The following is a 25000-nucleotide window of genomic DNA, read 5'->3' on the forward strand; positions in this document are numbered from 1 at the left end:
AACAGCATTGTATTTTTACTTTTTGATAACCTAGCATGTTTTTATTATTATTATTAACAACAATGAGATATAGTCAGATATTCTTAATTTTGAAACATTTCATTTGCACTGTACTTTACCAGACCAGAAGATGTATTTTTCACCACTTTGATTACTGATGGGATGACCAGTTACTGTTCAGGCTGCTTTTCCCCAGATTACTCAAATCTCAAACACTAAGTTATTACACAATCACTTTATTGGTCGTTCCATTTTCAAGGTTTTATCAAGATTACAAGTTAATTTAAACATCCATAGGACCAAAAACAATTGATCTCACTGGAAAATCTGGATCAACCTGCATCACAGTTGTTTCAGCTAAATAATAACAATGGTTCCAAACAATTTCTTAGTAACAATAAAGTGATTTAGTGGAACATACTGTCCTCCTTTTAAAGGCTGTACAAACACGTCAGTCTTGCAACACATTAGTGCCTTGGCCTGAGCCACCATGGGCAGTCAGGAAGGCATCGGTTCAAAATGCAACTCCATCCTCAGCATTACTGATTCTCAGTTCTTCATGAAAGTTGGGACTAAAACCAAGCACCTACAATCAGAATCAAAGCCTGTCAGAATAGATCTCTCTCATAGTGAATGAAACTGGCTAAACAGGGTGATGCAGTTTCTAAATAATACACAATGCATTCAAGTAGCACACATCCAAGACACATTTGACCTTCCACAGTCAGTACTGTGTTACTGGACATCAAACAGGACTAACACTATAAAACAGTCACACTGTCAACCATCTTCCATGAGAACACTTTGAAGAAAGGCTCAACCTTAAATGCAAAAACATTTGAAGACAAATCACCAGCATATGTCTAGCAATAATAATAATAATAATAATAATAATAATAATAATAATAATAATAATAACAACAATACCACTACTACTACTACTAATAATAATAATATCAAACTATAACCATAGTTTCTATGGTTTGACATACTCTACTACGTTTAAGCTTTAAACACGAACACACATTTTAGTGGGCTTAATTTCACTTTTTTTTCTAGTTGAGTGATAACTATATTTATAAAAAATGGTCCCTTGCTTCATCAGAAATTGGAGTGAACAATTAAATAAAATTCAGCTAAACTATTACATTGAGAATAATTACATATATTCTTGAAGCCTTTTTTTAATGTTGATACAAAAACATATTTGGTGTAAAGCCGTAGAAAACACACACACACACACACACACACACACATTATATATATATATATATAATGCCATAGTGTTTTCAGAATGAGCACAGTTTACGGATTGTTTTATTAAACCTCTTAGAAGGCATCAGCCTTACTATTTGGTACTTGAAACCAACGTTTTCTAATTGATTGCATGTTAAACCTCTTTACGCTAGCACAAAAACTCCTTTCTGATAAATATCTTTAGAAAACCAGAATAAAGTGTACCGGTACCTACTTATTTCTAGACGTCACGCATATAAATGTGAATAAAACAAATGTAACAAAAGTAGATTTGTTTCTGACTTTGCTATGGAGGGCATGTAGGGCGGGGAATTCAAAAACCAGACATCCTGCTATGGGCTCCCTAATTTGTTACGGGATTTGTAGGGTGGGGAATACAGGCTGTCAGTTTTTATGCCCCAGACCAGTGGTTCCCAACCTGTGGTCCATAAGTAAACTCCAGGTGGTCCTCAAACATCTCCCAAAGCAGTATTACACAATCACATGTACTGCTGCAAGATCTGTATTACTAAGCAACACAAAACACAGCTTTAACCACATCATGGGGCAGCAGTGTGGAGTAGTGGTTAGGGCTCTGGACTCTTGACCGGAGGGTCGTGGGTTCAATCCCAGGTGGGGGACATTGCTGCTGTACCCTTGAGCAAGGTACTTTACCTAGATTGCTCCAGTAAAAACCCAACTGTATAAATGGGTAATTGTATGTAAAAAATAATGTGATATCTTGTAACAATTGTAAGTCGCCCTGGATAAGGGCATCTGCTAAGAAATAAATAATAGAATTATAAGACATGTATGTAGTCCCCCCCGCCCCCCCTTAACGGTTTTATTTAAATACAGGTGACTTTATAATTTATATTAGCTGCCTTTGATACAATACCAAACATCGTCTTCAAAGCCGCCATTAACTGAAACATCTTTTTAATGTGAAACAAATACTGAATAACTGGCACACTTGTCTTATGCATTTATGTGACCAGTAAGTCATGTAAATGCACATCTTTCTATCCTGTGCTCTCATTCTACTGCTTGTTTTCACTGTTCAGAAAAAAAAAAGAAAAAAGAAAAAGAAATCTGTCTCCAGCCTTTTCGCACAGCAAAAGGAGTGCACCGCATGCAATATTCCTAACTTGGTTGGAATGACTAAATTAATAATAATAATAATAATAATAATAATAATAATAATAATAATAATAATAATAATAATAATAATACAATTAAAACCAGTGTTTTTACATTTTCAAACATATAAATGATGTGCTACACTGTTGCCATATAGAACTATTCCTATTATTTCTATATTAGATATTTTTGTAGAAGTTAATGTGAAACAAAAAGAGGCTGTATTTGTTGCTTGACTTGTGAGTTGTACCGTAGTGTGAATGATTGATTTCATGTTTAATTTCCAAGTTTAATATCTCACAACACTATACGTCAAAAGGAAATTCTCTAAACACTACCTCTGGAAATAATGTGTACAGTCTGTTCTTGACGCCGTCATATTTAACAAAAACAGGAATTGATGAATCTCAGCCACAAGAAAATAAAGCATCTGTGTCAAATACAATCCAGAATATTTAGCACTGGTATTTACATTTACTGGATCCGAGGACAACCCAAAGCCCCAGTGTGTTATTTGTCAGGAGGTTTTATCAAACAAAGCTCTTAAATCTGCAAAACTGAGACATCATTTATCTACAAAGCACTCAGAATGTGAAAAAAAACCAACAACTGGACTTCTTAAAACAAAAGAAAACAGGAACTTTGCTATCAGCAACTTTCAGTACGCAAAATGACAACATTGCTTAATGAACTGGTAGCAAAGATTCCACCACAGGGATCTCATTAAGTTAGGTTATAAGATAGGTTATATAATACTTTACTGTCTACATGTACTTATACATGTACACATACAAATGAGTTTAAAAATGTTGTTGTGAAATAATACGGGGCGCATGGTCTGTTGGAAAAATCCAAACACCGAGATGGTCCCTACATTGAAAAAGATTGGGAACCACTGCCCTAGACCAATGGCACTACTCTGTCCCATGATATATACAGGAGTCCAACTCACTGTATATGTTCCAATCAACACTTAAAAGACACACTCATGAATGCTCAGGGGCTTTGCTGTGCTCAGCGATTTGGGGGGTTTGTTTCACATTGTCATTCCATCCTGTAACAGATACAATAGGCAGTTCTCTTTTATTGCTTCACAGTAGGTCTCTGTGGTGCCAGGGTATGCTCACATCAAATGAGCTAATCCAGATATTTTCTGGTAACTGCATGGTAGTTGCATGTGACATTTTCAAGCAAAGTGACTCAAATGAGGACTTCTGAATTTCACCTACAATAACTAAATTCCTTCAACAGGTGTCTGAAGGTTCCACTTAGTAATTACTAGATTTTCTGTAACAAGTTGTAGTTTCACTGAAATATCTCACTTCAGTTTTGCCAAATACACAGGAAAAGATGAGAAGATGTACAATCATAGCTAAAGTACACATAGAGGACTTGGCCACATGATGACACAATTAGTGACACAATTTCCCCTGGGAGCTATTTCTCAACAAAATGAAAACACTAGTTATTATTAACTTAAATATAAATAGCACAGCTACCAGAGCAACGCTGTTAGTCAAACACAAGATACGTTTACAGTACAGTATTTATTTATTCAGTTAACAACAACTTCATAAGGAGATCAAAAGGTCAGAAAAACAAGATTGTTAAATGGATTTTGCCAATGTGGACTGAGGAAGAAGCATTGGCAAGAGGTTCTGAGCAATTCCCAAATGCAATCTTTAAACTCAGAAGAAAAGATGGTTAAATTCCATATTCAAACTATGATGACAATAATTTCACGACTTCATGAGTTAATCTGCCAAAGATAATTCTCTCTCATACCGGTTCGAACCCTGGGAACCTAAACCACACCCAGTGCTAGTCCGTACCACTTACTGTAGATACGATGGTGCCAGGCCTTCAAAAGGTAGAACAAATATGGCAAAAGGTGTCCAATCAGTCCTCGAGGGCCATTCTACTCCAGGTTTAACAGGTACAATTATAAAACTACTTCAAGGTCTGGATGAAGGTTCATTCAATGAGACAATTTAGAACACTGTTGTGTCAAAGACCAGGACTGGAAGGGCCCACTTTGGCCACTTCAGAAATAAGGTGTACAACATTAGATAATTTTCTCAGAGGTATCACTCATGCTATTTGGTTTCCAGTTCTGTTTTCTTCACATTCTTGAAACTATGTTTTTTAAAGTCTGGGTTTAGCAAGGTTCATAGCTTTCTGTAAAGAGCACAACGTGATGCTTCTAGTTAAATTACTCAAATACAGTTTACATCAATGTGAAACTAAAGGTAGTAAAGTGAGACTCATTTGATTACTAGTCTCACCTTCTACAGCTGTGTGAGCCTCCAGCTGACAACGGCATTCCAATGGGCTAGCCGAGTTAATTTCAGCTTCTAGCGAGATGCAATGAGTCTGTTTTATTTTTTCATTACAGGTAAGCTTGCACAGGTGTTGAAGGTGAGACTAAAATACGTTTCAAGCGTGTAATGAATACTGAATCAAAGCAATGGAAGAAGTGGAAACCAAAAAATATAATATTATGCAGGTGTGAGAATTATTTAATTTTGTACAACCTATTTATTCTACCTTTAAGTTATTATTATTATTATTATTATTATTATTATTTATTTCTTAGCAGACGCCCTTATCCAGGGCGACTTACAATCGTAAGCAAATGCATTTCAAGTGTTACAATACAAGTAATACAATAAGAGCCTTAAACATGAAACAATGCCAATAAAACAGCCAACACCTTAAAAAGGTGAGGGGGGTAATCTGAGTACACATCACTGAAGATACATCAGAATCAATATTAACTAATTATACAGAACCCTCAAAGATAGTAAGCCTATGAAACTATTTGTATGCTTCATCTCTGTAAAGAAAACATTTTGGGGGGGGGAAACTTAAAAGTAGAGCATCAACAGCAGAACTGGTGGCATCGCCCAGGATTACAGTACTGTATATGGCAGTAGAGCCCTGGATAGATGCAATGCAAAAAAAAAATGGAAAATTAGAAACATCATTTTGGCTATGTTGTCTCTTCTTTCCTGGAACAAGTAACTACTAAAGCTAGTAGGAGTCTACAAGGGTCTCAATATTTTAAACCATTAAACAGAAACTCCCTTTTTAAACTGCGCATCTGTTTTTAATACATGCTGGTCTCCATGTGGTACTGTATTGAATAAGTGAATTAGGAGGGGTTTTTTTTTTATTATTTTGCAGCAGCAGCAGCATGATGAAACACACTTTACTGATGAAAATAAATAAGAAAATACATTCACATTTTGTATTATAATTATTTTAGAATTTAGAATTAAAGTGATGGATTTTATATAGCGTGGTAAAAAGGTGAGACTTAATTTTTACATGCAAACAAAGCTTATATCACAGTTTATCCCAATGTGTAAAAAAATGTGTTTAATTTACATTATGCTAGTTAATTCAATGAAGCATTTGAGATTTTTTATAACATTACATTTTACTGTGTCAGCTTTAATGCGGAGTTGATGTGGAGCAAGTCTGAATATTTATTATTTTCCATGAAAATGCCATTTCAGTTGCAGTCCTACTTAATTCCAAACGGGGGAGCCATAAACACAGGCTGAAAAGGGATCAATGACAAAAACAATGGATGCATCTGCAGTAAGTGTACACACTTTTGTGTACTGGGAATGGGCTTTCCCTAACATTCATTTGTGTTGTAAATGACATCCCCCTTGGCTAATTTAAGACATCAAAGCTGCATCTTGCTGTTGCAACTCAGTTTCAATCACAATGGACACACCCTTCACTGCATAAAAGAGGAGTTAACATGTGATCATTTGATTTACATTTACAGAAGATAGTTAGATAGTATAAACTACATGTGTTGTAAATCACTAAATGTACCACTTCCTTCTGCCAAAGAAAGGTTTGGACTTTATTACAACAGAGGTACAAACAAGAGAAAGCATACTATTGCATACTGTTGTCAGTATACTTACTATATAATCATTTAAAATCTATAATGCATTTGCTAGTACAATGATACCTGAAAGACATGCATCTTATTTGTTTCACCTTCTCGAATGAATTATTGTAGTACCATATCTCAAAATGTCTATAAAATGGTATTTGAGAAAACAAGAGTCAAAGGATTATTTTCTGACGCAGATATTTTACCAGCACTCAGACAACTCAGGCTGTAATTAACTGCCAATTGAAGCTCTTACACAAGCTAGCTCATTAAAAGTAACTTAATGCAAAATAAACATGTGTTACGCCTAATATCAATGCTTTAGCTAATGATATTGTTTTGTTTTACTTAATCAATGGGGTATGGCTGTTACCTGATTGATAAAATGTTCTTGTGCACAAAACCTAAATCACCTAGTGATTAAAAAAACAAACAGATGTGGGTTAAAATCAACTTCCATACTTTTTGTTTGCCAAATGATCACCACTATAATCAGATTCATGACTGACACAACTGCTTTGATAACTTTACAGTCAGAGAATCCATAAATGTTATTATTATTTGTATTGTTCTGTTGTCTAGTTTGACCTTTCATGTCATCCAACACCTTCAACTGCAATCATGTTCCGAATGTGATGTCAGTAGAAGGGAGCTGAAGGGTTAGATAATGTATGGAAACTGAAATAGTGAAAAGGGGGGGGGGGGTTAATAATTCTATTATAATAGTAAATAAACTAATTGAGGAGTGAGAGATCTGAAATGATAAAAGTTCATGGTAAATCCTGGTGCTTCTTTATTAGCACAAATCAAGAGTGGATATTTGATCTCTGCCAGACATAGGGAGATGTAATTATATAGTGTAGGAAATTGCTAAACCAGACGTTTGTATTTTTGTTAACAAAAACACAGAATTCCCCATCTCCCAGTATTAAGTGCATTAACCCACTGCATCACCTATTGAAGGCCTCTGCATGCCCGATTCTCATAACACTTTAGTTTTTGTTACAAACCTGACTGACAGTTTTTACTTGATTCACTCACTGTACCCCACGCTTAGTTACCTACATAGTGTATAATTAGGTGATACTGTAGAATCAGTAAACATTTATGGTAAGCAATTCATTTCATGGTCACAAATCAGTTTTGACTGCTTATTTTAGTTTCACATTGGTTAAGCTTCAGGTCTTTCTGTCAAAATGTCTTCTGAATTTATAACATCTGCTGCTAAAATCCAGACGGTTCAATCAGAAACATTACATTAGTTCCCGACTCCTCTCCCAAAGTTCAGCATTTTGATTGGTTCATCTGTCCAACCTGCTCGCTCCGGCACTGATTCAGAGGGGCAGGAACAGGTTTATGAATATGCACCTCTTTCAAGCTATAGTCTTTGCGTCAGTGTCTGAATTTACAAGTCACTGGATAAACTCTTGAACAGTACAATCACTTCTTGGCATACCGTCTTAAACTGGTTCTGCAACTCTGACTCACAAACATTTACAGAAGCAGGTGTTAGAAGATTTGCTGTTTGTAATATTTTTATATTTTAGGTGTTATGCTTTTGTATCTATCTTGCATTTGAAATGTTTAAGTTCTCAATGTAGGCAAGCTTATGAAAAGCGACTGATCAGGACACATTCCTTATCTGGGAATAATATACAGTATGGAGGTTGTCTGTGCCTTGTACTCTTCTGTTGCAATCTCTTGTAGCAATATATCTTATTAGCAGGATGTGTGTATCAAATGCATGAATTGTAAATTTATTAGAAGGACCAAAATGATACCCAGCTGTAATGGAGAAAAGTTACAAAAGAAAAGTGTCGAAGAATGATGTAACCACAGGTTTGGTATAAAAAAAAGCTTATTTTTAGATATGTTTTTAGACCAGAGAAGAAATTAAGGCTGCACACTCTGTCTCTGATATTGGTAATTACACACATTAATACATTTTTCATATTACATGCTGACATTGAAGTTTAATAAAGCATTAGTTTTAAACTGACCAATTGTTATATTGAGCGAATCATACCCAGGTTAATCCACAAAGCCAGGTAAATACAGGCAAAGAAAAACAGAACACGGACTGTCCCATACCATTCTATTTGTCCCACTGTTCACGATTATATTAAAATAAAATTCCTGAGTTATTAGTTACTAAACAACTCCCACAGATTACCCTTTGTGCATCAGAAGCCAGGCCAGTCCACTGTCCAGACTGTTTAAAAATTCTCAAAATACACTCTTCACTGTGGGATTTATTTTTCACCCCCAATGGACATTTGCCTTGCAAGAAAAAAAAAAAAAACCAAACAAACAAAAAAAAAAAAACGGCACCTTTGAATGTTTAGCTGAATGTTGATTTTTAGTCTGGAAATGTTCTACTGACCTAAAGGGCAACATGTGGAACTATTACTGTTCATGCTGTTTTACAATAAATAATATTTTAACCCTCACCTTTAGCTGTAGTGCTAAGCTTAACAAATAGACACGGTTTCTACAGAAACAACAGCAGTGTTGCCAGACAGGCAGTAATTATGGATGGCAATGTCAAAAGTCAAATGGAAGGCACACTTAGGAGGAATAAGCAAAACAGTAAGGTAATGAGTAAAAACTCAGTGTGAACATTAAGCCCTGTAATAATATACATATAGACTTCTTTAACTTAAAGCCACTTGTACTTGTCTGCAAAACCTTAAAAAGAAAAAAGATGTATTCGATATTTAACCCTTTTACTTTTACATTCCGGACTGTAGCATTCATCTGAAATGCCCAGCTTGAACAAGGCATGATTCATTAGAGAAACATTGCTACTGTTTATGTGTTCACTGCTGCAGTGTGCAGATAGGTTAGGGGGTTTAGTCAAAATCAAATTACTTTTAAGAATGTGCACTAGCAGGGGACAAACGTCATATTTGGCCCCTTCCTCCAGCAAAACTGGCAGTTCTGTTAGTTATGCTATGATGTCTAAATGTAAACAGACCCAACTCCCTTTCTCTGAGACAGCGCAAATAATGTAAAATAAAAATGACTGCAGATACTTAAATCATATACACACTGTAATGAGGAAAAATTCCATATCTGGCAACCATTCCATCAATCATTATTATTATTATTTATTTCTTAGCAGACGCCCTTATCCAGGGTGACTTACAATTGTTACAAGATATCACATTATACATGATTTCACATACAATTACCCATTTATACAGTTGGGTTTTTACTGGAGCAATCTAGGTAAAGTACCTTGCTCAAGGGTACAACAGCAGTATCCCCCACTGGGGATTGAACCCACAACCCTCCGGTCAAGAGTCCAGTCAAGAGTCCAGAGCCCTAACCACTACTCCACACTGCTTCTAGCATGTGATCCCTGGGGATACTGTGTTTTTTTTATTCACAAGAAAAAAATACAATGCTGTATATTTTTAGGACAAAAAATAAACTAAATAAATAAATAAATAAACGAATGAACTTGCAAGTTAACAATTAGAAAAAATGAAAATGGTGGGTTTAAACTGGGGTTGAATAATGTTCTGGAGAAAACAAAGGGGGTTTAAACCCAAGCCAAGACATCCATTACCAACGTAGCCCATGGCTGTAGATCTAGCTAGAAAAGCTATAGGGAGATAGGAGGGGTTTAATGTGCCGCAGTCTACAGACTAAAGAGGCAGAGTTCATACACAAGAAGGCCCGATTTTAAAACAAATGTACAGACACATTTTCTGAGAGGAATTAAACAATATAACATCGAATTAAGAAGAAGAAACTAGACAAACTAGAAATGTTTTTTTTTTTCATTCATGAACAACAAATTATCCCCAGGTAAAACACGTTAGGGTGGCAACATCATTTATGGAATAGTTTGTAAAAAAAGGTCTGTATCATTGACATGGCCAAGTTGTTGAACAAGTCAAATGGTTAATGTGTACTGGATAACAGTTTGTGGCCTGTTTTTTTTATGTGACCAAAAGTTAAGTCAATGTGGCAGTAAACCATTCCAAGTCTGATATTGACGATGACTTGCTGTATCATGGAATGCCCCCCTGTCCTATTAGTAATTTATACTGCATAGGCTACTGTCTACCACACAAAAACAGCTTTAGGTGGAAAGTGCAATTTCAAAGTACTGTAATCGGCTCCTCTACAAACCCAAAGTCAAGCTCTGATTTCCTGTTTGCTTGTTGCCACTAGTATTTTACCCATTTCTGCTTTTTTTTTTTTTTTTTTTTAACACAAAATCCACCTGTATAACACAGTGTGAAAATATTTTTTTGTTTGTTTGTTTTGTTAAGTATACAAGATAAAAACATATTCATAAAACATTCATTTGTGAGTTATTCAAGAATGTTTTTTTATTTTATTTATCCTTTTAAGAATACAATACAGTTTAGTATTCATAAAACTGTTCTGGGCTGTTGTTAAAAGAAGCTATCAACAGTTATTAAAATAAAAAAAAACAGACAAAGAAAATGATTTAAGTAAATCAAAGCTTTGTAAATAGGGATCTTTAACACTTTTAAACATACTGCATTGAATGGCCTTGTTTCACTTTAGCTTTCACTAGTGTTTAATTACCAAACAATAGGACACCATCGCCCACAGTTTATGATTTACTGTTGTAGCAGTTGTTGCTCTGAATTTGACACAGAGCAAAAATAATGCCCCTGCAAAAGCACCATTCTGTTTTCAAGAGAGAAACTTGTTTTTAAATGGAGGGGTCTTCCACACCCATACCTAACAATACCTCCTCCGAACGCTTACATTTGTGTTCCTCTTTTATGGTTTCTTGGTAATGAAGATGGCTCAACGCTATGAACTGGTCACAGGATATCCAATCAACAACACATTCATGTTTTGTTTCAAATACAGAGCTCACAATTCTGCAGCGATTCTCTGCAGTGTATATTTATGTATGTCTCATAAATCTCCTCTGAACAACTCAGCAGACAAAATACTTTTTTGCCATATGCAAAGACCACAGCACCACGTGTATATTCAAAGGTAAATATGAAAATACATTATTATTGTACATTAGTACAGGACATCTATGGTCTCAGCCTGGAACCATTGTCATAATGTCATATTCAGATATTTAAAAAAAGACACTTCTCTATGCATTTGTCTTCCTCAAGTTTCACACAGACTCAGAAGTGGTTTCTCATCCAAGACAGGACCTCACGAGTATGGCACAGAACCCTGCCTCTCTCAAAGGGGTGTTACCATGATGGAGAAAGTTCTCGTAAATGCTAAATCAAAAATGGACTTCTATATCTAAACCAGTGTCACCATTTAAAAAACTTTAAGCAAACCACCAGTTAAAACTATATCTGAAAACGCGTGCCTTCTAATTGGAGAATATGTATCCCACACTGACACAGAAACAGAGAAATCAAGCACCACTGTGTCACACGGTTTGGAATGACAAAACAAGACAACTACTGATCAATTTACATATATATCGAACCGTTATGCTACCTGTACCAGGAAAAGTGGACAGGAAATTAAAGTTTCACACAATATGTTAATTCAATTAACCTTTTGGATTTAGCACCTCAAACCATTACTGGCTGTATAGGCAAAACGAATAGTTCAGCGTTCCTTTTTCTAAAACAAGATATTTGCTGACTATAAGCCCAAGTGAGATTACTATAGTGCTGTTCTTGTTCATATAAGCCTGCTACAGCAGCTGACTCATTAGCTGTCACATTCCATACAGTGCATGCTGCACCAGCACCACTGTCAATACATTCCTTTCGACCACCATCCTACACATGTCAAAATGACATACTGACAGGTTGCAACAAGATCATCTTTATATACTTTCATAAACAGGCTGTGTAAAAACTCCTATGTGCTCAGCTTTATTGGAATATATCGCAAGCCTCAAACTTTTTGACCTTCAGCTAGTCATGGCTTTTTCATTAACTTTCACTCCGCTAAAAAACAGGACAGTGGAGAAGTGATACTGCACAATGCAAACAGAGAGGCTAATGAAGCAAGTAGAGCTATTGGAAATTACATTTTTATAACATATTATATGAAGTATAACCAGACGAGCATCAGATTTATATTGATATTGATGTATATAATTCCTGTTTTATTAGGGTTTACGGTGAGTGTAAAGATAATTTAATGCATCTAAAATGTAATTTAATAGGTGCCCCGAATAAGCTTTCAACTACCAGATGGGTAAGTGGATTATGAACAGACCGTGAATTGATAACATTCTTCCAAAATGGAACGAGTTTAAATGTAAAAACTTTCAAAAGATCTTTCTTTATGACAAAAAAGCACACAATGAGTTTCTAGTCTTGTGACCCAGATAAAGAGTTTGCTTCTAGGATGTTGAAAGCTCCCTAGTACAGCCATTAAAGAAGTCATTCAGAAATGTTATATATAATAATGCACGTTGGTCAACTGTGAAGGACATAGCAGTGGATTCTTAACATCTAGCCATAGAATGCTCAAAACATTTCACTTTACTGTACTAGTGTTTTGGCCACTGCTATAGAATACAATCATTATTTATTTTTATTTCACTTTCAATCTGTATATGTGACACTGACATAATGAAAGGATACTAAACATGAGACCTGATCCATCATTTACCCTCTGTATGCATGTAAAAACAGATGTGATTGAAACAAATCCATAACCAACACATCATCCTAAGGTGTTTGTTGTTACTGATTATTGGTTAGGGCAACAGCAACACTGATTATTAAAATATTTGTCAATTTGTGAAACCTGACATACATTTAAAGACTAATGGCTCAGTGAGTTAATGTATAAATGTGTTTATAATTGTGATATTTTTGCTGATTATCTAACTAAAACATCACTGCACAACACCAACATTAATAAGAATGCATGTATGGTTTTGTGATACCATATTTTAAAACTTTTAATATATTGCATGGAGGAAATACCTACAGTACATGTTTAAACTACTTTGCTCTGGGCATTCAAATGACAGCAGGACACAAAGGGATTTATGCTGTAAATATTGTATTAATATCAAATATTAACTACTATTGTAACATATTTCAATGCAAGAAAATGTAAATCTGCCAAGGAGTGCTTTATATATATATATATATATATATATATATATATATATTTTAAGTAGGTGTTACAAAAAAATGATTTGATGAGATGCCATCACTTCATTTTTTGATTACTTGGGGCACAAGATTAACCATTTAAAGAACATTTCTCTTAAAGGAGTGCTAACAGACATTTAAAAATGATTTTTCTTTCCTCCTTTTTCAACATTATTACTGGTACTCATGTTACTGTGGACCAGTGATCATATTGCTAGTACTAATTAGATTTTAAAGTCTGTAGCACTCCTTGACCGTTCATTTGACATTGTAATCAATCTAATTTATTACCTTTGTCAGTGACTGACCTTAGCTTAACATATTCATTTCAATGGAGAGCCTTCTTTTGTGTCTAAGATCCACCCAGACCCCTGGAGAGGGACCGCATAACTCACTTCATGTATGGCCACCGTGGGCTGGCAGGAAGGCACCAATCTGACATCGAAGCAGGTCTGAAGGTGTCCTCTTAATCCTTTCAGGGACGTTGATGCTTTCATGCATTATGATATAAATACAAAAAAGTAGACTCTTATGTTGCTGAACGGCTGCTGAAGTGACACGATAAATAAACACAAAAAACCCTGACACCCACTTGAAATATTTAACAAAGAATGGTGCAGCATCTGCTCCTACCACCTTTTGCTTTCTTTTGTTGTCGAGCACCTAGGCATTGCACAATGGGAACCTGAGGGGCTGGGATGTTTGCAGTTGAACAGTAAACACAGCTGACATCCCTCTCACTGCTGCAATGACCCTCCTCCAAGAGAACAAGGTTTTTCTTTGTTTGCATTGACTTTTTAGTCTGTACTTTGTTAGGATTTGACACCACAGTGGTGTTCAATTGTGTACCAAAACGGAATAAAAACTTGCTGTTTATTTACAAAATCCATCTCTGATTTACATTCAGGTAACAGACCAGTTTGTTTTATACCCGCTTGCCACTCACCTTCAAAATCTGATACACTGTACTCTGTGGGAGATTACAATAATAATACGACTGCAGCGTTCATAAAAGCAAGCAAATATGTTTAATTATTAATTATTGTAGTTGTTCCACTGTGACAGAAATATAATGAATCTTGGTGGCAAATCTCCCTCCCGACCTGTGAGGGCGCTAAGCAGCGAGGACAGAGTTCTTTTGACGGGCTGGACTGACAGTTCTTTCCTGGGTCGGAAGTCGGCCAGTCTGGAAGGTGGCGAGACTCTGTTGCAGAAATGTATTGACCCGGAAGGAAAACAATGTAGCAGCCGCTGATTGTAAAGGCAGCTGCATTCGTTTACCAAGGGGTCATGGGTGACAGCGTAAAAAGGGGGCGGTGACTCGTAATCAGTTCCTTCGTTTTTGGTTATTAAGAAGTGACCAGGAAGGACCTGTGTTTTTTTGGTTGAAATTGTGAGTGTTTGTCTTGTTCTGTCTATTTGTTTGTTTGTATTCACTAGACAGCTAACACGTTCCGGAGCTGTCGCCAGCACAAACCCGGCACAGCACTGCACTCGTATCACTATAAACTGTATTTTACACCACTAGCACTAATTCACACACTAACAGACTTGTGTATGTGTTTTGTGTTTTGTGTGGGTGTATAATAAAAACAGGACTATTATTTGTGGGGCAAACCCGGGGATTATAAATTAAGTAATACACGCTGCTGTAGTACTTACCTTCATTACTGTTTACTGTTTGTTTTGCCGTCAGGCACTGGACAAAAACAAATAAAATAAACCTGGATTACAATTGTCTGTCTGTTCTTTAATCACCTGCAAACGCACACTATTAACCACTTTGCCACATCCACATATAAAAATTTATCTGAAAGCTGTAACCGTGGCAAGTTATAGGTGTTGAATATGAGTGTCTCTGTTTAATACAACTGAGGAAGGAAGTTGTCCAGGATGTGGGAGGTCTGCAGTAAATTCTTACTTCAGAAAAGACACCTTTATCATGATACTTATCTTTAGTCATAAGCACTTACTAAAATATTGCACACTGTATATCTTTTATAGAATATTATATCTTGATAAAAGGAATGTATGTAAAATACTTACTCGAGCATGAAGAAAATATTAAACACATAGTTTCATTGTACAATTAATTTCTGGATTGTCTAAAATAAATTGTATACCATATTCAAAAACTGTCTGTTAGCTGTCCTAACAGGGAAACCCAAGTTGCCCCTTAGAAACTTTTGACTTTCAGTTGGGCTTTGGATCTTGGTTCTATCTGACTTTTTTTACCAAGTATCAGGTGGTTCAATGAAAATGAAACTCAGATAGTGTTTTTTTTTTTTTTTTATGGTAACGTTGCTAGTGGCCCAGATCTTTTTTTTTTTCCATGCACACTGCACAGCCGCACAGTGGAAATGTTTTTGCATTAGTACAATGTAGGGCCGTACAGAAAAGAATAGTTTTTACCTCTTCTCACAACAGGATTTTTTAATTAAAAAGCAAAGAAATATTATTTGTTCAATTAGCAAAACACAATTTACATTACATCTGTCTTGCAAAGGGCATTTTTCAGGCTTTATTTTATTTGAAGGAGTTGAAATGCACACTCTAACGGGTATACTGATGGAATACAGAGTCATGAGTGGTCACAGTGGCTCAATACAAAACAGTCTTTGTATGAGAGATTCTGCATCACAAGATGTGCCTATTTATTTTGTTTCTCAGTTGTGTTGCCGACTGGAGTCTGAATTTATACCAAACATTTTCTGATGCAGTGATTTTGGATCAAAGCCTTTTTTGACAATACAAAGCTGCCTGATAAACAAAAGCTGGTTGTGTCCAGAGCTAGAGATATAGCTTGCATAAAAGAAAGTGAAAGTTAAATATTGTAGATACTTCGACTACCTACTAAATTTGGAAGAGAAAGGCTCAAAGACCTAATCTTACATCCTTTGAGTTCCAGTGTTGGGGTAGTTTAACGCCTCTAAAATGTAAATGTGCTAGCAACTATAAAACTTTCAAAATAAATCATTATTATGATTTCACATAGATTTTTACAAGTACTCTATTTATAGTACACTGTATGTGACAATTATGACACGGTTTAGGTTTATTTATCATGAAATACATTTGCATGTGACCACCACAATTGTAAAACAACCCATGTCACATTACTGTGGGTTTAACTTCATGCCTGACTCTGAACTCCCACCTCCTTGGTTGAACCCGATAAAAACTCACCAATTTTCAGGTGATTTGACACATCACTTTATTCTAGGGCTGTCAAGCGATTAAAAAAATGAATCGTGATTAATCTTGAGATTAAAAAAAAAATCTAAATTAATCTTGGTTTTAATCGCATATTTAATTGACACAATTACTGCATTCATCTGTTGTTTAAATAATAATAACAACAACAATAACAATAATAATAATTTTAAATTATCTTCTATTAATAACTTAAAATTGCCTAAATAAAACAAAACATTCCTTGAGTAACGGTTATATTCTCCATATTTGTAAAAATATTGTTTAAAATATTAAATTTGGTTGAAATAAAACAAAGCTACAATTTTAATGGGTCTGCAGTTGGTACCTATCCAACAGCACTGTTGTTGTCTGTAGCAGAAGAACTACTAGAGTGTATTTTGAGAAGTGAAAGCATGTTTAGCACGCAGGTGGTACAGCAGACTAGATGCACTTCTGTGATACTGGAACTCACAGTGACAGTAGATACAAGTAACCCTCTTTCTATCTAATGAACCGTCAGTTTTTAAAAAATAAACTTCCCATTCACAAGTCCTTCAGTTTGAGTGCTTTGCTACATAATGTGGTTCTGTGACTCATTTTATATTCAAACGATGACTGCAATCATTCAATCCTGGCATGCACTAAAATGGTAGTGCAGGAAATTAATTACGGCATGCTAAGAGGGACAAGACAGGAGTCAAAAAATTCACGTGTTAATCACAGAAGTTAACTGCGATTAATTGACTTACTTTATTCAGTTTTGACATGGCAGTGACTAATACATTTAAATTGGGCCCTGTTGTTTCCAATCTGTTTAATTAACCCGGCTGATTATATTGTTTGTTGTTTTGACAATGGAACGTGTGATTAGATGCCTGTATTCCGTAGTTAGAACAGTTGCCAGTGCCAGCTACAATGCCTTTCATTCAGGATCGCTGCAAACCCATGAATCAAGCTAATTACGACACTAAGTATAACCAGTGCTGTTGGATAGGTACCCACTGCACAAGTTTCCAATTAATATATTTAACTGTAGAAAGTTAAGCTACGGTAAACATTTTCTTTTCTAATACTAGGGCAGCTTGCAGCCTACAGTACCACCACACACACATACACATGTTTTTTCAGATATTTGTTCTAGTAACTGTATAAAGCATTGCTGGTCGAAACTGAGAAGTTTGGTGAACAGAAGCTAGGCTTTAATAACAGTTTTGTCTCGTGTTTGGAAGTGTTATCTGAGGCTTATAGTCTTGCAATATTCTTAATGAAAGCTTTTTTTAAAATTATGTACACCATGTAATGTAACAGAGCACTAATGCAATGAGTAGTACAGTCATTGTGATGCTCTATTTATTCAACTTCTATATTACTTTTACCATTAATTTAGCTACAGGTGACTTTGCTTAGCAACTGGGGTCATGTCACTATCGCTAAGATGGGGGATCTCACATTTTATTAATAAAGAATTTTATAGAATCTTGTAATTCAAAATATATCTCAAGACTGAAACCATAAACTGCCACAAATTAAACTTTACAATGCCTATTTTTGATTAAGACTGCAACTAGGCCAATCAAGTGTTCAGAAATATTGATTTGTAAATGGTTACAGTATTCCATTAGGGTTTTTTTTTCTCTTCCTGATGTTTATGTTAACTGTACTTTCATAATAAAAGAACACAACTAACTAAATAAATTAATACGTATTTCTCTCAGAGGACCAGGTGCAGCACATTCTAAAACACCATTCATTTTAGTCTCTGCTGGGCAAGGTAGTAACAACTGATGCAACTTCAAGCCTATGTGTGTTGAAGACTCATACTTTCCAGAACATAAATTATACAATCACGTGTCTAGAGGGAAAACACTCCCTGAGTGTTAAGTACGTTTATAGTCTCAACATGTAAATGCCTTTCTGCATCAACTAGAGCTATTAGACCACAAACCACCCATTTAATCCGTTTGGATATCCTTGTTACTTTGACATCAGTACTCTATCCTTAGAAAATATAGTTAATTTGATATCCTTCATACCATTTCCACGCTGATCTGAATGCTCTGAAATACTGTATAACATTTCAAACAAGGACAAAAAATACAAGGGGGGAAAAAGCAAGCATTTTGTGATTCATTTTAAATCTCACCAGTGGGAAAAGGGTGTAGTGGACTACTGTGAAATATTTTGCTTTACCAAGCTTTAACTGGGAACAATAGCAGCATCTACTGAATCACATGCTCACTACAACTGTACCCATTGAAAAGAGCATCACCAGTATCATAATCTCAGCACATCGAGGACCCTGCAGTTACAGCACAAATACAATATGCAAATCCTTTTAAAACAAGAGGCAATCCCCATAGCCTTATGCAAGCAAAAACGCATACGTTATGAGCGTGGTCGGTCTGTCCAAGCGATCTGGTAAAAAAAAAAAAACACACACACACACAATCGTTTCATTGTTACAATGGTTACAGGAAGAAAAAAAAACCCCTAAAGGTAAACACACCTAAATGAACTGCACAGCTGTCCATACACGTTTTTAACATTCCCCATGCAAGACACATCTGTATTACACAATACCGGGTTTTAGTCATGCAGGTTATCTAACCCACTACCCAAAAGCTAAACTGACCTGCGTGAGGTAGCAATTGAAACTACAGTTTTTTTTTTTTTCATTCATAAAGTTAGCATTTGTCAATCAAAAAGTATTCTACTTACATATTGCTATGCATGATATTGAAAGGTCAATATTGTTACATGCCGAACAGATTTAGCCTCACATTGAGTATGGTTCTAGTTCTTTTCAATCAACTTTTCGAACAGAACATCGGTCTCAATAAACCACATGCCTCAATAGGTCAGTTACATTGTCGATGATGCTGGCAAACAATCTCATTGCAACTAGCCACGGCGCAACAAACAGCAATCTACAGCAGTCCGAGTTATTTTACATTTATCCGTATAGTGTCAATATCTTAAACACACATTTATAAAGCATACGACATTCTTTACTCAAATAACCTTTCACGATACATTTTGCATTGCAATTGAGAACTTTTATTTTACCAGCACAATTAGAAACCTCACGTTTCTGAAGTATCTGGCAGGTATACACATCTACTTTGATCACAGTATTTCTGACACAGAGCATTCACACTTACAGACACTACTTTGCAAAGCTAGATGTGTGTTCGCGTTACTTGTTATTGCAATAGTTATCACGCTAAAAATACGACATGAGACACTGTTTTCCAACACTGAAAACATACTCCTTTTATATTTAAATTTAAAAAAAGATAGGAGTAATAATAATAATTATAAAAAAAAAAAAAGAAAAAAAAAAAGAAATTACATTTGGTAAGTACTTACTCTGCGTGAGTTTAATCCAATTAACAACAGCACAAATCACACCGATTGAAATAAGTATAACGTGCCACTTCTGGAGCCCGACGTTACAAATATGAACGGCTGTGTAACTTCGGATTGTTTAACTAGAAAGGCATTGGGCGATACTGATATAACTGAAGTTTGACAGCGGAAATGCCACCCCTCTGCTGAAGCCCAATAGTACCCGACTGACAATCAACATCACCAATCGGCGTTTGGAATGTACTTATTTAAACCAATAAGCAGACACAGTGGGTTAGATACAGAGAGTTACAGGCACTTAACGATTTAAAGGGCTTGTGGTCAGAGTTTACCGGGGCTTTCTGGCTACAACATGGAAGAGTTGTGATATATAACGTGAATGTTTTACAAGCATAGTAGTTTACTAAAAAAAAAAACAAAAAAACAAAAAAAAAAAAACGTTACTATTACCACAAACTGTTTGTAACCGACTGAACAGACTTGGAAAATGTATCACAAATACAGTAGATCATATGAAAATGAAAAACTTAAGAAGTGTTTCTGTATTGTAATTTAAACATGGCTTTAAATAGCCCCTCCAAACCAACTCTGTACTGTAAATACTTTGTAGCCGTTTCAGAAGTATGATTATGCTTCATTATCAGAGTAGGACTGCAATCAGGATATTTGAAATAAATATACATTAAGGTTAACAGTTTACTCATGAGCGTGCACAAGCCAGATACCACTTAGCTGTGGAATAATTGCTATATCCTAGCTGTGGAATTATTGCTCTTAGTTCAGGGCCTCGTTATCAATCCATGCTTCATTGAGGTGAATACATTTTTAAATATTTGCCTTTTTTTTTGCATAGGCCTACATGTATAATTAATATTAAAAAGAATGAGATAGTTTGACTTTTTCATGAGGGTTGTTTTAGAACGGTCCACATTAATTGATATTTGTAAATAGTAATTACTAATGTATGAAATAAGCGGTCAAATATAAATTCAGATCTGAACACCCAGATCCAACTTGCATTTTTTGTTTCCATTGTTTTACTTACATTTTCAAAACAGACTCTCAGACCCATTATAAAATAAACCCCCTATAAAGCCATGCCATGCCAAATATTATTTTGCCACCTGAAAGCTTGTGTTCAGCTTTGGTCCAGTAATGCTGACAAATCCACTTTTAGCTGTACAGATGAGGTCCCCACATTTTTTAAAGCCAATTCAAACAACCGTGTCTTCCCTTCCAAAGTGGCAGCCTGTTTTGGCTTCTGCTTTCTCTGCAGTTGAGCGACTTGTCCAATGTGACCTTTAATTATAGGTTTTGTGGGCTGGAATAAATCTTTCAAGCAGTAAACGGAACCATACCTTAAATGTGTCTTATGAAATATTTTTAGCATAGTATGTACCAATATTCTTCAAGACCATTTTTTTGTTGTTGTTGCCATGCTAGTTAGTAGTTATGTTTACCTGTTTGCTTTAGCCTTTTTTAAATGACACTTTGGAGATAGGCTTGTATGTATTTCAGATGAATATATTGCTAAGAATTGTTCACCCATCAGTAGGAATGAAAAAGGTCTGAATGAGGCAGGGTTAAGCCATGTGGATTTGATCCTGGAATCAAACTCCTAAGACTTATGAATGGTCCTTTGTATTAGGCCTCAAAATATTAAACATGTGTCCTCGTTATATACTCAATTACCAGATGTCAGCAGAATAGAATCAACAAGTAGTTTAGTCTGGTAAAGTATTGATTGACTGCCTTGAATCATTGCAAGATGTGATCATCACTCTCTATTTCTCAGGTAGTGAAAGTGAGGACGTTTATACATACTGTCTATAGTAGCAGCTGTTTTTCAGACGACCACACGATCAAAGTGGAGGAGGGTTCGTGTAGCACTCGCAATGTAAGCGGCTTATAGTTCCGCTTGTCCCACAGTACTGTATGTCAGACTCATATCCATAGAATAATAGCAGAAAGGAAAACATTACCTCATCCCTAGTATTACAGACAAGCTTAAAATACCTGTCATTATATATGAAGACATTACCAGGATTTCAAAAACAAGAAATAGGAGAATGCTCATCTCCCAGACCTTTATCATGTTAATCTGAATTGCAACTGCCAGCCAGTTTAAGAACCGAGCTTGGCAAGTTTTATTGTTTAAATATCACAATCACACTTAATGTATGTATTTTCAAAATGTTCACTAATTTGGAGATTGTACACAAGGGCCATCTGAATGAACCTTTTAGCTGGATAATAATGTTTATGAAATGATATGGTATAATTAGAGTAAGTAGCTTCTTATTTGAAAAAAAAGTCTGCTTTTTATGTTTGTAATCATTCTTGACATGCATTACAATTACTCAAAGGTAAAGAAGCTCTTTTTTTTTAATGATTTGCTTTGGTAACGTGTTTAATTAACACGGTATTATAGAAACCACATTGTAGTTTGTTATATCAGTAGATTGTTTCCTTGGTTGACATCATACGTGTGTTTCTTAAACTTAAATGATAGACAATATCATGCGATTTAAAATCTTTACAAAATACCTAAAACTGCTACAAAGAATATTGAAATCAATCATGTTGTAAAATCATGAATTATTAGTATTTATTCAGCATTCACATTCCACTACATAAATTGCTAAAATGTCATTAACCATTTCAGGTGCTAACAATTTCAGAAGACGGTATTTTTTTATAAATGAGAGATGTTTCATAGATCAGTTTTACTTTTTCGATCCGTCAATCAGATATGCCGTTCTTCTTGCATTATTCTCTTGGGAATGGTTTGTTCTCAAAAGATCTTATTTCTAGTTGTTGGTCTTGTGATCTAAAATTACAAATCTTAAGATACTAATATATATATATATATATATATATATATATATATATATATATATATATATATATATATATATATATATATATATATATATATGCATGCAACATAGGCTAGATCAGACAAAGGGCTAGATTTTCAAAGTTATTTACTCCAACTGGACTTTTGAAAAATGAAGGAAAAAAAACACAATTGAATTCTAAAAGGAGTAGGAAAAATAAAAATGTAGGACTACTTACACACCCCTATGTTTAATCAATGTATTAATTATTTCTGGTTTGACAACTTTATTGGGTGTGTTTTTCCTTTCTTAAACTGAGCCAATGACAATTTAGAGTATAAAGCTGAAAGAATCTTGCCGAAGTGTCTTTATAGAAGTGCCTTCTGCTGACCTGCCTCTAGATCACGTTTCCTTTGGAGTTCCTGTTTCTATGGACATATACCCTATTCTTTACAAAGGATAACTGAAGAAATCTGGTAAGGATCAATTAACCATTTTTGTTATTTTTTGTTGTTTTGCTGCATGCAACACAAAAAGAACAAAACAAACTAAAACAAAACAACACAACACTACAACATAACATGTATAAATGTAAAACAACTTTTGTATTTTTTTTATTTAAATGAATGTGATCTTGATTTTTGAACACCAATCACTTACAATATCATTTACAAGATGATACTTTTTAAAATGAAAATTCGTACTTGTGATTAAAAAGCATTATCAGTTGCATTTCATAAGGTAAATATCAGCACAAAGTTACTTTATATTTTATACTACACCCCCGCCCCCCCCTTTTGAATGATCTATATTGTATGTTTATACACATTATTTAGAATGCAGAAAGCAGGCTCACAGCAAATATATTCTGTTCAAGAGTTATGTATTTACAAGGTCAAAATATTCTTCAATCTCTATTTTAAATGCAGTTTACTACAAGAATTATTCTTTCAGACGACTCATTTTCAACATTTAAATATTGTAACCCTATCTTACACATTTGAATAAATGCTTGTCTAGGTTCAATATATTATTCATGTACAAACTTTTTCCTCATTTATAGTGTAGTCTTTACATATACAAATACAATTTGTATTCTAGTGATGAATTTACAAAATGTATTTAACTCAAATGATTTAGTAAAAAAAAAAGCAACAGCCTGAGACTACTTACATAAAACGTACTTTCAATGCAGCAAGCCATTCACATATTTAATAAACACCTGTAGCTTTGTTTTCTAAATATTGTAAATCAAACAGTTACTCCTTCAATAAAAACAAACCTCACCAAGTATTTCCATTTATCAAAATGACAAAAAAATGTTAAATTTGTTGTATAATAAAGTGACTATTAAATTATTCAATGTGTTGTTAGTCTTTGTATTTTACACTGGTTCATCCCAATTGGATTAGCGGTTTCTAGGTATATGTATTCAGTACAAGTCTAAATTGTGACATACTGTAAATAGAGTTGTACAGTATGTCCTACTCTACTATATACCTATCACAGGCAAGATAAATCCCTAGCGAGGTCTAAAAACTGAAGATAGCCCACTTTGATCATAAAAAATACTAGCAACACTGAATTATGAATTATTGAAATAAATGAAGGAAAATATATCTAATGTAGTAAGAAATCTAAATGAAAGCTGTGTTGGTCAAAACTCTCAATAAACAAAACAAAAAGCAAAATCATTGCTTGTAGCACTTGCCAAAACTTACATTACAAGCTGACTGTTTGTACAGAAAACCAATGTCACTTTCCTAATTAAAACTAATATAAGAAATACAAGACAAAGACGTTTTACAGTGTTATATACTGTATATATCTGTTCAGAATTATATTGAATGTGCTGTGGAGATTTAATACATCATCTCAATGGACTTTGCTCAGAAACGTGCTCAAGAATCATTGTCATTTCCTGTCAGTTTAAAGGCCTTGGACTTAATCTTCAGGCTTTCTGATACAATGTCTCACGTTAGAAAATAAATTAAAACAAAACAATAAACAAATACATGACTGAAATATTTTTAAAAACCATTCAACATCATCTTGCGACTGCCTACCATCATGATGAACATACTAATAGGTATCTAATAAGGAGATATATACTTATAGGAGGTTTATTTTTCCATTTCCCCAAACATTCAAACATACTTCTCTACACACCTTTGTCAGTTGGCTGATATACACCCTATATAAAA

The 25000-nt window shown here is 34.8% G+C and overlaps 2 protein-coding genes across 2 annotated transcripts in view; both read right to left on the minus strand.

The window, feature by feature from the left end:
* Window positions 1-20165, minus strand: part of LOC117408749 (tumor necrosis factor alpha-induced protein 8) — a 33753-nt gene extending 13588 nt beyond the window's left edge. Inside the window, exon 1 of the mRNA XM_059022578.1 lies at window positions 19957-20165. Coding sequence (XP_058878561.1) covers window position 19957 — 1 coding nt within the window. The 5' untranslated portion in view covers window positions 19958-20165. The remainder of the gene's footprint in view (window positions 1-19956) is intronic.
* A 3217-nt stretch (window positions 20166-23382) lies between these two features.
* LOC117409622 (dmX-like protein 1) overlaps window positions 23383-25000 on the minus strand; it is a 77032-nt gene continuing 75414 nt past the window's right edge. Inside the window, exon 46 of the mRNA XM_059022583.1 lies at window positions 23383-25000. This exon is cut by the window's right edge and continues 835 nt beyond it. The gene's annotated coding sequence lies outside the window, so the exon portion shown is untranslated.

This window comes from Acipenser ruthenus, chromosome 1 (genome assembly GCF_902713425.1).
Source record: "Acipenser ruthenus chromosome 1, fAciRut3.2 maternal haplotype, whole genome shotgun sequence".
NCBI lineage: Eukaryota > Metazoa > Chordata > Actinopteri > Acipenseriformes > Acipenseridae > Acipenser > Acipenser ruthenus.